The 13,919-nt window shown below is 43.4% G+C and overlaps 1 protein-coding gene and 1 long non-coding RNA gene across 7 annotated transcripts; one reads left to right on the top strand and one right to left on the bottom strand.

Annotated features, from left to right (window-relative positions):
* Positions 1-7,327: 7,327 nt before the first annotated feature.
* Positions 7,328-7,944, bottom strand: LOC137481929 (uncharacterized). Its single transcript, XR_011003765.1, has 2 exons — positions 7,779-7,944; positions 7,328-7,740 (listed from the first exon to the last, which is right to left on the bottom strand). It is a non-coding gene; the product is annotated as an uncharacterized lncRNA (long non-coding RNA).
* A 14-nt stretch (positions 7,945-7,958) lies between these two features.
* Positions 7,959-13,363, top strand: CTXN2 (cortexin 2). 6 transcript variants are annotated; one of them, XM_068203918.1, is made up of 3 exons: positions 7,959-8,319; positions 11,575-11,655; positions 12,916-13,363. In XM_068203918.1, exon 3 carries the CDS (start codon positions 12,970-12,972, stop codon positions 13,216-13,218), a length of 249 nt encoding a protein of 82 aa, XP_068060019.1. In that variant the 5' UTR covers positions 7,959-8,319; positions 11,575-11,655; positions 12,916-12,969; the 3' UTR covers positions 13,219-13,363. The 6 variants fall into 6 exon arrangements, with proteins under 6 accessions (XP_068060019.1, XP_068060017.1, XP_068060016.1 ...); XM_068203916.1 differs by lacking the exon at positions 11,575-11,655 and adding an exon at positions 11,056-11,111; XM_068203915.1 differs by lacking the exon at positions 11,575-11,655 and adding an exon at positions 8,900-9,028.
* Positions 13,364-13,919: the final 556 nt, after the last annotated feature.

Genomic DNA, 13,919 nt, shown 5'->3' with positions numbered 1-13,919 from the left:
CGCCGCGCCAAGCCTCGCGAGAGCGCCGCGCGCGGCCGGGGGAGGGCACGCGCGGCGAGGCTTTGTGCGTTGCCATGGCGCCGCGGGGTCGGGCGCGGCCGGCGCTGCCTCACGACAGCCGCCCTCGCTGAGCCCCTGAAACAGTCGCAGAAACAATTCGGTGGGGAAAGACCTCTGAGATCTTCAAGTCCACCCTTTAATATAGCACTGCTAAGTACACCACACAGCCAAGTACCCAATTGGCTCGTCTTAACGTCTTTTAAATCCCTCCTGCAATGGTGAGTCCACCACTTCCCCGTGCAGCCTGTGCCAGTGATGGACAACCCGTTCTGTGAAGAAATTTTTTCCTAATATCCGACCTAAAGTTCCTCTGGTGCAAGTTCAGGCCATTTCCTATCACCCTATCACTTGTTTCATGGAAGAAGAGACCGACTCCCACCTGGCTACATCCTCCATTCAGGCACTCGAAAGCAATAATGTCCCTCCTGAGCCTCCTTTTCTCCGGGCTGAACACTCCTTCAAAGGCTCCTTACAAGAGTCATGCTCCAGACCCTTGATCAGCTGCCCTTCTCTGGACACACTCCTGCACTTCAATGTCCTTCTCGCTGTGGAGGGCCCAAAACCGAACACAGGATTCATTTTGCAACCTCACCAGTGTGAGTAGAGGGGGGAGATCACTATTCTAGTCCTGCTGGCCACACCATTTCTGATTAAAAATATCTTGTATGGTCTTTTTCCAAACACTTCAGTACCCCTCTACATTAATAAGATCCCCACATTCATCGTGAACTGAAGGCTCCCAAATTCTGAAGGACTTGGACACAAAATTAACCCTTAATCTGTGTTGAGACAGCTCAGAGCAAATATAGAATCACAGAATGCGCTAGTGGGAAAGGGACTCATCAGGATCATCCAGTCCAACTCCTGGCCCTGCACAAAACATCCCAAGAGTCACACCGTGTGCCCAAGAACATTGTCCAAACACTTCTGGAACTTTCTCAGGCTTGGTGCTGTGACCACTTCCCCAGGGAGGGTGTTTCAGTGCTTAACCACCCTCTGGGTGAAAAACCTTCTCCTGATCCAACCTAAACCTCTCCTGACTCAGCTTTGTGTTGTTTCCTCCAGTCCTGTCACTGGTCACCAGAGAGAAGAGATCAGTAGCTGTGCTTCTGCTTCGCCTTGTGACAATGTTGAAGATCCCAATGAGGTGTCCCCTCTGTCTCCTCCAGTCAAGTGACCTCAGTCGCTCCTCCAGACACTCCACCATCTTTGTTGCCTCCTTTGGACACTCTTTAATAAGCAATATTTTTAAAAGAAGAAAAAAGCATTTATCATTTGGACAAAGTTTAATAATTTTACTAACAACAAGTACAAAAGCCTTTCTAAAGAGGTAACTATCTATTATATAAGGAAAGCCCTTCAGTCCTCTGCAATGAGTTTAGATTGGTGGCTTCTGGTTACTAACCCACAGACCTGTATTAATGTGGCTTTTGGAAGTAAACTCCTTATGAGCTGCTGGGACTCTCTTTTGTCTGTCCTCATGACTGTCATAGCAGGTGTTGGTAACGTGAGATTTTGGAGAAAGCACTCAAAGCTACTGCAAAATACGTCCATTCCAGATGAAGGTAGAAAGGCATGTCCAGAGGTCTGATAAGAGATGTAATTCTGTTCACATATTAACCATAATAAGATAAATATCTTGGTGTTTGCAATAATAATCACAGCTAGAATAGTTAATGTTTACGTGATATTGCTGTCATTACATTTTACAGCTCTCACTTCTTCAGGATGAAGGGGAGTAATTCCCACGTTCAGGTTACCAGAGCCTCTGTTTGATTGTGCTTTGCACAGAGCATCTCAAGTGCTGGAATCCTGTACTCCCTAAAGCAGTATTAGGGCACCAGGCAGCTGACACTGAATTCCTGTGCTGATGGGCCTGTGGATATAACAGGAGTTGCTGACTTTCTTACACACAATTTGCCTACTTGTTCTGAGTAATCTACTGGTTCTGTCAATTGCTGCCTCCCCATGTTTGTGAGCCTTTAGGGCCCGTGGGTCTGGCTGAGGTGAAGTCAGTTTTCCCCAGAGCAGCCCTCAGTGCTGTGCTCTGTACTGGTAGCTGGAAAGGAGTTGGTAGCACGTTGGTGTTTGCTGGGACAGCATCACAGCTGTATGTCCAACATTCCCCTCTCACCAGTAGGCTGAGGGTGGGCAAGATCTTGGGACAGGACATAGCCAGGACAGCTGACCCAAACTACCCAAAGGGATATTTCCACATCATATGACATCTGCACAGCAATAAAAGCCAAGAAAAAGGTGAGGAAAGGGTGAGGAGAGAGGGCGTTTGTTATTACATTTTTCTTGCAGAGCAACTGCTATGTGCACTGCTTCCCAGGAAGTGGCTGGACATTACCTACTGATGGGAAACAGAATAAATCTGTTTTCCTTGGCTTCCATAAACAGTCTTTGCTTTACTCAACTGCCTTTATGTTGATCCATGAGTTTTTTCCATTTTGTTTTCTCCCACCGCATTCTGCTGAAGACTGCTAGAGCAACTTAGTGGGCATCTGATCGCCAGCCAAGATCCAGCCACCACAGCCCAGTGTACAGAGTTTTGTACCAGTAAACTCCGCTGTCACAGGATGGGTTTTGCAATAAATACTCAGAACTGCACAATCCATACACATCCAAAGATGAAGAGGTGTTTTGTATTAAGGCTGCACTGGGGCATAGTCTGGCTAAAAGCCTGGAGGAGTTGTAGTAGCTTTGCCCTGTCTCCCTCACACCACAACTCCAATTTAGAGCATTCTGTTCAGCTCAGTTGCCTGTGTCAGGATTTTTATGGGAGTCTTCCCGCCTATAAGTCTCATACACAATCACTGAGTATTTCTGTCTTCAGAGAACAATAATAAAAATGGGAGAGTAATGCCACAAAGAGCTGTTATGGACCTGACAGGGGTGAACTGGAATTGAAAAGTAGAATATCTTTGGTCTACAAAACTGTGTTTAAAAATGTTTTTTTTCCTAGGAAGACTCTTGAGTATAAAATGATTGATTTTTTTTTTTCTTAAATCTGCTTACCATAGTTAAGTGAAAAAAAGGAAACCATTGTCTTTCCATGCTATTTCCTGTGCTGAGAAAGTCTTCTTTGTTACACACTACTGGGCCCTCCTGAGAATATTTAAAAATTATCTTTTGATATACAGGCTTCCAACATCTCTTCTGCCTCTGTTCATGTTCTTACAGGAGACAGACAAGATTTCTGAGGAATGTTCCTATTAAAAGGGGGATCCTTCATTTAGTACAACACTGTTACAAGTGTTCTTGATCTGCTGTCCTAACAAATTCCTCTTATAATTCTCTAACATAAATAATGTTTCACAGTTATAGGTAGAGTGTATGGCATAATGGCTGTACAGTCTAGGCAAGCACAGAGTTGACAGTACTAATTTACACACAGAGTTGAGGATAATGGAATATTATTACTCTTCTTGCATATATATGTAAACATAAGCAACTGTAAAGGAACTACTATTGAAAGTGTCTTGTACAAGTATTTTACTGAGGTAAAATAATTATGTGTATTTGAAGTATGAGCATTATTTTCAAAACAGTAACTCTCTAGTAAATTCAAGTTTCAAGTCCTCAGTGACAAACAAGGCATAGCTCCCAATATGCTAATGAACAAATATGCATCATCATCCTTTTAGAAGAGACCACTTTAATTCATCTTTTGTTTATCTCAATTTTTTTTTTAATTTTGTTTCGGGTGAAGTTGTGATCAAAAGCAGTTCATCAATACTTTTATCAGGTGGAACTTGTGAGAAAAATTCTATGTTCCTGAAAGTCAGTTTGTATGGAACTTCATAAAATGGGAACTTTGAGCCTCATAGCTTTTAAATCCATTTGACATTTCTTTTGTAAATGACTGATTTCAGTTCTCACCTGTATGATGCCTGCATCGTGGATATGTCACGTATAATTCTTCTTCTCTTGTTTGCCATGGTACCTAAATGTGCTTAGCATTTTTTAGACCCTGTCCCTTCTCCAGGAAGGACCAAGTACAGCTGGAGAAGGGTTCCTTTAGCAAGATATTTGCTTTGTAAATATTTTTTTTACTTTCATACCTTATTTAAAGATTCCTTTTTGCACAGACACAAGTATTTTCAGACCAGTCTGCACTGCCTAAGGCTGCACGCAACCTGCACTGCTTTATTTTATGCAAAAAAATTTAAATTAACCCTATTCTGCAACTCTTTTGCATACTTACAGTGGACCTATAATAAAGCAAATACTATCTTCCCCAAAGGCTCTCTTTGCATTTAAGCATTATCTTTCTGGGCTGAGAAACAACATGGTATCAGTCACACAGGAGACCTGCTCTACTTGATCTGCAGGGACCTACTTCTTTGTCCCCCATGGTAGGCTTACATCTCCCTAAGTCTCATAAAATTTGTTTTCATTGTTGTGCAACCCTTGACCACAGCTTGAGTCTCAGTCTTAATCACCTATACCCCTAAAAGGCTGTATAAGACCAGACTTTTGGCAGCACTTTTACTGGTCCTAGATGGAAACAATTCACATTATCCCTCTTCCCCCAGACGTTACTCTAGCTGCTGAATTACGAAGGAAAAAACTGAGCAACCTGCTTTTTTGTTGGTCCTTCTTCCAATTGTCAGGCTGAGTGCCCCTAAAGTACCGACCACCTCTGCCTTTCAAGTGAGGCAGCAAACACCTCCCTCCCGCAGGTCTAAAGGGAGCTCATCCTTCCCTTTGCCCTGTCCCTAGCTGGCCGGGGGCTCGCCCCAGTGCCGGGGTGGAAGAGCTGGAGATGCACCGGGGTCCATTTGCCTCCTCATGGACGAACTCTCCCGTCCCACCCACACAAGGTGGCACTGTTGGTTTTCACTGTATTCATGCACTTTTCCACCTTCCCCAACACTGACACTGATTGAACTTAAAGGGGGTGATTTTCAACCTTCTTCAGTCTCTGAATGCCTGCGCTTTTCCTAATTGAAGAGTGGGACTAGTCAGACATTTAACTCGGGGAGGCTGCTTTGTAGGTCTTGTTTTTCTACCTCATTCCCAAGGTCACCAAAGCAGTGCCCTACAGACCCACAGGGCTGTAGACTCTATATTGCTGGTAAAGTCAGTGTTTACTAAAAGCACAGCCTTTGAACAAGCGCAAATAGAAATTCAGATCTTTTAAGACTATGTAAAAAACCATAGTAGAATAGAAATATTTATTCTTTTAAAAATGCTAAATACCTTGAATTAAATTACATAAAATAATTCCAAGTTGCAACCATGATTAAGACATAAATTAATATATAATCCACCCGCTTTTGTGGTGCGCCTCTATTACTGCTTTTATCTTCCCTATATACTATTGCTTTCTGATTATGCATATTCTCAAAAAACATGCTTAAATTTGCTTAGGAGGGGAGTTTCAACTTCATCTGTTTCTTCTGTGCACAATATTCTTCACTGACTCTGACACTTCAGCCCATTTAAAATTTCTAGCAATTGAAGGGAGAGTTTGCTTGCAAAGGAACATGAAAGAGCTGTTTAAAGCTAAGCTGAAAAGCAAGTTACAAGATAGTTAATTATCCCTCAAAACAGTTACATTTTCTTGACACCTATACCACTCAAGTGATCTTTAAACATTACAAGTATTGACCAGCTAATAGTTCTAAGACTTCCACGTTGCCTTTCACTCACTGGCACCCACTTGGCTTTAAGTGTCTTGCCCAACCTTAAATTAGGCCAGTTGAATTTGCCAACTCAACATAACAAATTACTAGATGATTCTAAAATCTCTATTTGTGATCAAGGGCTCTCCTTTGAGGAAACACAGCACTCCCTAAATAAGGATCAAATCAACAGCAAATATGATTGAAGTCAGATGAAAGTGATAGTAACTGTTAGTTGAACACAAAAGATGGATCTTGATAAAGAAATTGAAAGCAAAGAGTAGCGAATGGTCCCTTGGTTCATATATCCAGAATGAGTCACATACACTGCTCCTCATTTGCCTTACCAAAAAATCACTTCTCCCATGCAAAAGAAAAACTTGTGAATTCCAAGAGAAAAAGAAACAAAATGCAGAAAAATATTGTTTTCTGTCATTTTTTCCACTTTTAAATATACCATCTTGAACAGAAAAACAGTGTTACTTTTCTGCTGACAACTGGTAGATGAAGAAGGATACTCATTCCCTATTGCTGGCTGCCAGTTTCTTTTCCAGTTTCAATTCCAGAAAAGTGGATCTTCAATAAATAAAGTCAGAAGTCTTCCGAATAGAACATGAGTGTCAGATTCCTAGAAATAAACACACAATTTCAGCAACTTTTACCATGCCAGAGTACAAGAGGGACAATTATTTCAGTGTTTAAAAAAAATTCTTTAAGTTCAATCCCCTAAGAATAACAAGACAAAAGGATAATGTATCTATAAGGAGTAATATCCCACAAGTAAACCTTTTCCAGGAAAATGGTAGTGAAAGGCCCAGCATCCATGCCTAGAATCTGGCAGAAGAGGCAAGACACACCCCCTCAGAATGTGTTTCTATTGTCAGTGCTGTCCCTCACTCCCAGCCACAGCAGTCAGAGTGGTCCTGGCTACTCCCCGAGTCATATTTCCAATAAGGTTCTCCAAGTATAGCAGTACTCAGCAATTATTAGGAATCCCTGGATTTCTGTCACTCTCCCTTAACAATTATGCTAGGTTGACGAGGCACTCTGAAATTCTGAGACCTCCCAAAATTTCAAACTACAGTTTTCTGTCTAGTGAGGGACCTTCATGGGGCCCCCAAGTAAATCAGGGACAGGGCTAAAAAAGAAAACTAGAGCTCTTTAGGAACAGTAGGGGTTCCATATACATATTCTGAAAACACAGTCATACTATTTAAAACTATCTATTTATAAAGTCTTCATGGGTCTTTAAATATGAGAGGCACTTCAAAAATTAGCTTGATTTACAGACATTGTTTATCACATGACTAATCACGCAGCATTAGAAAATCAAACCAATAACCATTAGCGAGTACATAGTTAACCATCAGTTTAACCATTCGTTTTAACAGCAGGAGAAAGCTGTATTTTGACTCAGTGCTTGGAAGTTCACTGCAGTCACAGCAGAGGAATCGGGCATTAAAATGGCAGGCAAGGCAAAACCCTTTTTTTCCCCAGATCATTTCAAGAAGGTTTAACCTATCATAGTGTTATTGCATGTAGCAAGAAACAGGAGAACAAAATCTGTTAGTAGGTCTACAGCTGTCTCATAAGTCTCGTGATGCATGACAGTGTGATACAGTCCTGTTCCACTGACCCTCGTACATCCCTGCAGGGGTGTATTCACCCAGATGATTTACAAATATGGAATCGCTATCATTTGAAACAGATTTGTGATTTATTAATGCAATATATACAGATCCAGCTTTGGGAAAATGAATCTTCTTTCCTAATCCAACCTAAACACCTGCTGTTGTGGCAAATAGAAACCTCACTAATATACAACCAGCATCAGCTAAACGCAGCTAAGGAAAGGATATAAAGCTAGGTCTATGCTTTAATCGTTATTACTATTAGAGCTGCTGGGAGGACGCGAGGCCACGCTGCGGGCACAGCCTAAGAGGCTTTCGTCTCAGCACGCCCCACTGAGACGAGCGTGTGAAACCCTGCCCGCTGTTTCACGGCGAGCAGCGGCCCCGCCGCACCCAGCGCGGCTCCACAGGTCCTGCTCGGCGCCGGCGGCGGGGTCGCGCCTCTCGGCGGTACCGGGGCCCGGGAGGGATGCAGCCCCTCCTGCGGATACCGCATCGCCGTCCTCCAACACTGCAGAGACCACCCGGCCTTCGAGGCCCCGGTACCCGGCCTGGGCGGCGGTAGCGGAGCGGAGGAGGGAGGGCTGCTCCCGCCCCGCTCTGCAGCGGCCCCGGCCCGGCCCTTACCGATGCACCGCACGTAGTGTTTTGCAGGAAGTTTCCACGCTCCTGGGTTTAATCCGCGAAAAGCGGGGCTGGAGAAGAGCGCGGCTGAATAGCGATGGAAAGGGGCGGGCGAAGAGGAGGAGGAGGAGGCGGTAGCAGCAGCGGCCGTGTTTAATTTTTTAATTAGGGCGGTTTGAGCATCTCCCGGCGGGGTTGCATCGCCGGGCGGCGAGGGGAGCCCGGGCGAGCAGCCCCCGCCGCCCGGGACCACCCCGTGCCCCGAGCCGTCGGGACTCCAACCCGGGCTTTCGACAGCTGGCGCGGCGGGCCGGAGGCGCGGAGAGCTCCGCGCTCCGCCACCATGGGCAGCGCGGGCGCGGAGGACAAGGGTTCGTAGCGCGGGCGGCGCGGCGGGGCCGGCGGGCGGGGCGCGGGGCTGACCTTGCGGCGCCGCCCGGCTCGGCCGCGCTCCGGCGAGGGCAGGGAGGGACGGAGGGAGGCACCCGGGGCGGCGGAGGGAGCAGGGCAGGGTAAACGCCTCAATCTGCCTTCCCCGGGGTAGCGGGGACGGTGAAAGCGAAGGCTGGGCGCGCCATCCTACAGCAACAATTGCTTTGCAGGTGCTCGGTCTCTCAGCCTCCATACCCTGGGAAGCAGGCAACACTTTTCCACATTGCCAAGTTAAGGATGATGCTAGTAAATATTTTATTTTCCTGCACCCCTATGTTATCCAAATCTAGACCACGTATATGAATTCACAACACAGAAGCTCTTGTCCAATGAAGACTCCAGGCTCATATATTTGCTACAGATAAAATCTTATTTTGCAATTCATTCCCTGTTGGAAGGCTGAAAGTGTCACAGCTCCGCTGCTGCTTCTTTGCAGGGGAATACTGTTTATGTGGAAAAGTGTTGCTTGCATCCTGAGTTTCCATGCTGCAAAAACACTGTGTGGGGCTCTCTTTGCAGAGCTGTAAGCCATGCCTTCATTTGCTGAGCATCCATGTCCTGGCCATCCTACTACCTTCATCTCCCTAAATGTCTTAGAACCCATGCCCTAAAGATACAGTGTTCTCCCCAGCAATTTAGAGAATACAGGCACGCAGTGAGCACATGAGCATGACAAGTCGGCTGTGTGGTCACAGTGCTCCTTTTGCAGCATTTCTGGCCCTGTGTTACTAACTCAGGTAGCTCAGACTCTTCAGAAAATTCCATATTCATGCTGATTTCTATTTCTAGTCTATTTTATAGGACTTCTCCATTGTTAATCTTTTTATCTTGCTACTTTCTATTATCAATTTCCATTTCTGGAATACAATTTTGTTTCCCTGAACAGATAGTTAAGGGCAAATGAGGTGCTTCCAATGCTCCCAGAGAATGCCTGTTTATATGTCCCTTTCCAAGTTAGGTTTGCTGTTACTCAAGCACAAGCTCAGGACTGAAGTTATTCAAACTTTCAGAATAACTACATCCATGAACCAGCAGCTGCGCTGTAGACATCCAAGAAGAGAACAGATGGTCACTAATGTGGTCAATTTTGTTACAAACTGTCATTTAGGAAGTGAGTTTTTATGCACCTGAGGCTTAGTCATGCCAAGAGGATGAATGCTCCCAGCTTGAGATCCTGTAAAGATACTAGTTTCCTGCGTACTGAGCCACTAGAAAAAAATCCTGTAGGGGGTTCTGTGAGAGAAGGACTGAAAGCCAGAACCCCAGGAAGATTATCCTGCTTACTTTCTTGATCTTCTTAAATCTCTCTGTAAAGGCTAGGTCAAAAAAAAATGACACTCTGTCACCCCAAACCACCAAATAGCTGAGGCTGGGATCTTCAATCCACACCAAACACTGGCAGAGTTGGGCTGGTGATTCTGCTAGAGAATAAGAATCTTGACATCTTCCTTCCAGCTGCCTCACAATACCTAGTGCCCGTGGTGTTCCCCTTCATCCCCCCATAGGTGCAGCCAGCACCCCCAGCTCATACCTCCATTTTTCTTAGGTCTGAATTAAGGTGTTTTCCTCATTCCTATTTTCTTGAGAATTCTGATTGTTTTTTCTGGCCTCAGAAGGACTTCCAGTGGCCTTCTTTTATTTCATAGCAGGATGTTAAGGAGCCTTTCTTTTTGCCGGTGTTTATATGGGTAAGGAGTCAAAGGAGGAGAAGAATCCTGACCTGTAAAAAAAAGATCGAGCTCTGTCTGGGGCTAGCCCCCACAAAATGGCTCTGCAGATTATAAATGATACAATGCCTGTCCCCATGATGCTGTCCTAAAGGCTATCTTTGAGGATTTTGGGATCCAGGCCAGGTTAGTTAGCATTCAGAATCTTCTGACTCAGGACTTTGACAGATACACTGCAGCAAATGAAAAGGTATCTGACTAAAAGGGAGAGGACATCCAACCTGTGTGCAGCACTAAAATGTGAAACCAATAAAAGGTACAAGACACCATGGGTTTGGGGATACATAATTAGAACAAAATTTCCTGTGAACTTTAAGGCTTCAATTACAGCTTCTGAAATTCAGGACAGGGAACAGAAGAACACAAAGCTGCACATTAGAGTTTCCCAGAACCAATCCCACCCCCAGGCAAAATACAGTTTTCTCCTGCAGCTTTTTCAGGCAAACTTTTTTTAAGTAAGTCTAAGATATCAATTTCTCCACATTTCAGCATCAATCAAGCTTTGCACAGAGATTTGTCCCATAATGTCTCCTGACAAGCACATAATGTACAAACAAATCTCATCTAATTCCAGTGTGTAAACTGCAAAATTACTAAGACTGGAAGTCATATTTTTGGAAAATTACTCTGTGGTGAAGAAATGTTATGTCAAACACAAACCTATTTGTCTGGACTCAGCTCAAATTCAGGGTTCTCCACGGCCAGCCTACCCCTAACATTCTTCTCAATGTCTTTCAAGAGAGCAACTTTGGGGATTTTTGGGTCTGGCTTTTCCAGGTAGTGACTATGTATCATTTTCCTGTATAAGCCTTGCTTTTAATTTTTATAACCCAGTATCCTAGGACTTTTGGAAAGTACTTTTTTTTTTCCTTGACTGGCTTTTGCTCAAACCAACTGACTTTTAACAGAAATTTGTGATATTGAACTTTCTGTATTTTTTTTCTGCAGAAGTTCAGACTTACTAGAAAAATTGGAAGTATGCCCAATGAAAATCCATATAGCAGGTGGGCTTTACCTATGATGTATTTTCAGAAAATAAATATTGCTTGTTGTTGACATTATTTCTAATTCCTATAGGCTGTATCTGGATCTTTCTTCCAGCTTAGCAGGAATTAAAACAGCATGACCCAAAGAGCAGAATATATTTCAAAACAAGGAAGGATCTCATACACAGGTCTATAGAATAAACAGAACATTGGTTGTTATGCTCTGGTTAATGTGAAAAGACTAACAGGAAACATTATATAATATCTACTGTACTGAGCTCTATTGCAAAAAAAGGATATATTTGTGTTTTGCCCCTTTGCTCCTTGTTCTAAAATTTTTGTTCTTTAGGATAATAGTCAAAAACACCACAAATTTTGAAGTAAGAAAGGAGATACCAAACAAGATAAAAGTTCTGTCCATTTCTGTCTGCTTGGTAATACCAAAAGTTATTTTTACTTTTTATGTCGTTTTTACTTGTAGGCTGACTCAGAGTATGGCTCCTCTCAGCCATGGCTGCAGTAGAGATACTGGAACTCCCTTTAACCTGGCTGAGCAGTGCAGGTACCTGAAGCAGTGTAGCCATGGCAGCACAGAGCTCTGAGTGGCCTAATTACTCTGCCAAGAAATAAATGGATACTGGCAATTCCCTGGGGAAAAAGAGGTTGAATTGTTAACAAAAAGAGTTTCCCCTGAGGCACATTCATTAAATAGGAGTTAGCAAGAGCCAGAAAACCTCAAGTTCTAACCTTAGAATAAAAATGTCTTTGTCCTTTGGCACTTTTGATGTCCCAGCCTTCCAATTCTCCCACTGTCTATAGATACTAAAGAAAGATGTGATTCCAAGACTTGATGGAAAACCTAACAAAAAGCAAATGATCCCCACCCCCAACTAAAATCTATAGGTAAGATCTCCTTAAAAGGACAAATACAAGAAGTTTCTCCTTTCTGGAAGCATGCAGAACTCTCCTGGTGGCAGCAGTGGTGTAGAGCTTCTTGAGCATCCTGCTTCCCTAGGACACACGTCAGGGTCAGTCCCCAAGCAACGCGAGGAGCACAGGCAGATCTCCTGTTTACTGTGCCTGTGAAAATGGCAGGGTATGTATGGGGAAGACCAAGGAGAAGAAAGAAATGAGAGCAAGATTTATGGGAAAGGAATTTAATTCTGTTATCTATTCGTCCACCAGTCTTTGCTCATACACAAAAGTGGACAAGTATAGAGCAAGGTGAAGGGTTTTTAGCAATCTGCTCATTTTCTTACAAGCTCAAAATGCACCCAACGTTTTTTTCTGAAACTGGAGCCCAAGACTTCAGTAAAATTGCACACACAGTCTTTTATTTTACAAGTTGGATCTATTTAAGTAGACTCTGAGCTAAATCAAATGAATAAAATCCATATTATTTAGCTGATATTGCCTTTGAGGTCAATGCAAGTTTAACTAGTTTAAGCACAGAGATGTAAAGCCATTTCAGGAAACATACTAGGTGTTTCTGCATGATGAGACTTTAGAGAGTAATGCTACTTCACAGTCTGTAGACTTGTTTCCAGACTGACAAAATGTTGTTTGTGACAACTGAAATTTCTGTTTTGAGGAGACAGAAGGCCAGAAAATTGTGAGTCTGCTGTCTCAAAACAGAGGCCAGTAAGTGAATGGTGTGTAGAGGCTAATAGTTGCAATTTTATCACATTAATTTAAATGTGAAAAAGCAACAGGACACTTCTAAAATCCAAGCTGGTTTTCATTTTCAAATGTTTATACGTTACAGCTCAGATATATGCACCCCATTTAGAGCTAACCACACTGATTTGACATTTCTATGCAGGCAAAGAAGCAATAGAGGTGAAAATCCCTCAGAGCCACCAGGATGTGATGCCCAATGATGAGCAGTAATTACTGCAGCAACACTTCAGCCAGTATGAGTGTCAACGAAATGTCTGTCTTCCCTCTGACTTTAGAACAAAAAACTGGCTTTGCCTTTGTGGGGATTTTGTGTGTTTTCTTGGGACTTTTAATTATCAGATGCTTCAAAATCTTGCTAGACCCCTACAGCAGTATGCCTTCTTCCACGTGGGAAGATGAAGTTGAGGGGTTGGATAAAGGAACATTTGAATATGCTCTTGCATGAAAACTCACAGAATATCCTGCCTTAAATTTGATGTTGATTTCATTTTGGAAACCAACTGTTGTTACATTTGTTATACATACCTGCATTTTGGAGATATGTTGGTGGCATCCATTTTGTTAAATAAATATTTGTTGCAAACTCAAAAGGTACTTCATGTTGCTTTTATTTGATGAACAGCAGAATGGTAGGTAAGAAATGGCTAACAGCAAACAAATACACAAAAAATCACTTGAAAGTTACCATGGCCAGTATTTTAAGGATCAGATGATATCTGGCTCTTCACAGAAGGATCTCATGTCTACTGTGTCTCATGACAGGCTGAAGAAAAAGACAGGCTCATGAATGGTGAATGTTTAAGTGGTAGCCCCCTGCCCTTCTCATCCAACACAATTTTCTGAAACTCAGTGTCTGTACTTGTACACTGAGGATAAAATAGTGGAGGACAACAAATGGTTGTGGCTTAGAGGAGGTGCTTGCAGGAGGTGTGTGTTTTATTCCACTTGGTTACAGGAGATGATTCACTTTGAAGTGGAACTTAAGCTGTCTGCTTAACAGCTCCCATCAGTAATTACACCAGCCTGGCAAGGCCACAGCAGACACAATCATGCTGCTTACCCATTTTTACCCAGCCCTCAAGGAGGGATGGGGTCCAGAGCTCTGTACACTCCAGCACTCTCCACAGCTGGTTCTTCAGCTTGTGC

This window comes from Anomalospiza imberbis, chromosome 13 (assembly GCF_031753505.1).
Source record: "Anomalospiza imberbis isolate Cuckoo-Finch-1a 21T00152 chromosome 13, ASM3175350v1, whole genome shotgun sequence".
Taxonomy (NCBI): Eukaryota; Metazoa; Chordata; class Aves; order Passeriformes; family Viduidae; genus Anomalospiza; species Anomalospiza imberbis.
This window is presented reverse-complemented; position numbering and strand designations above follow the sequence as displayed.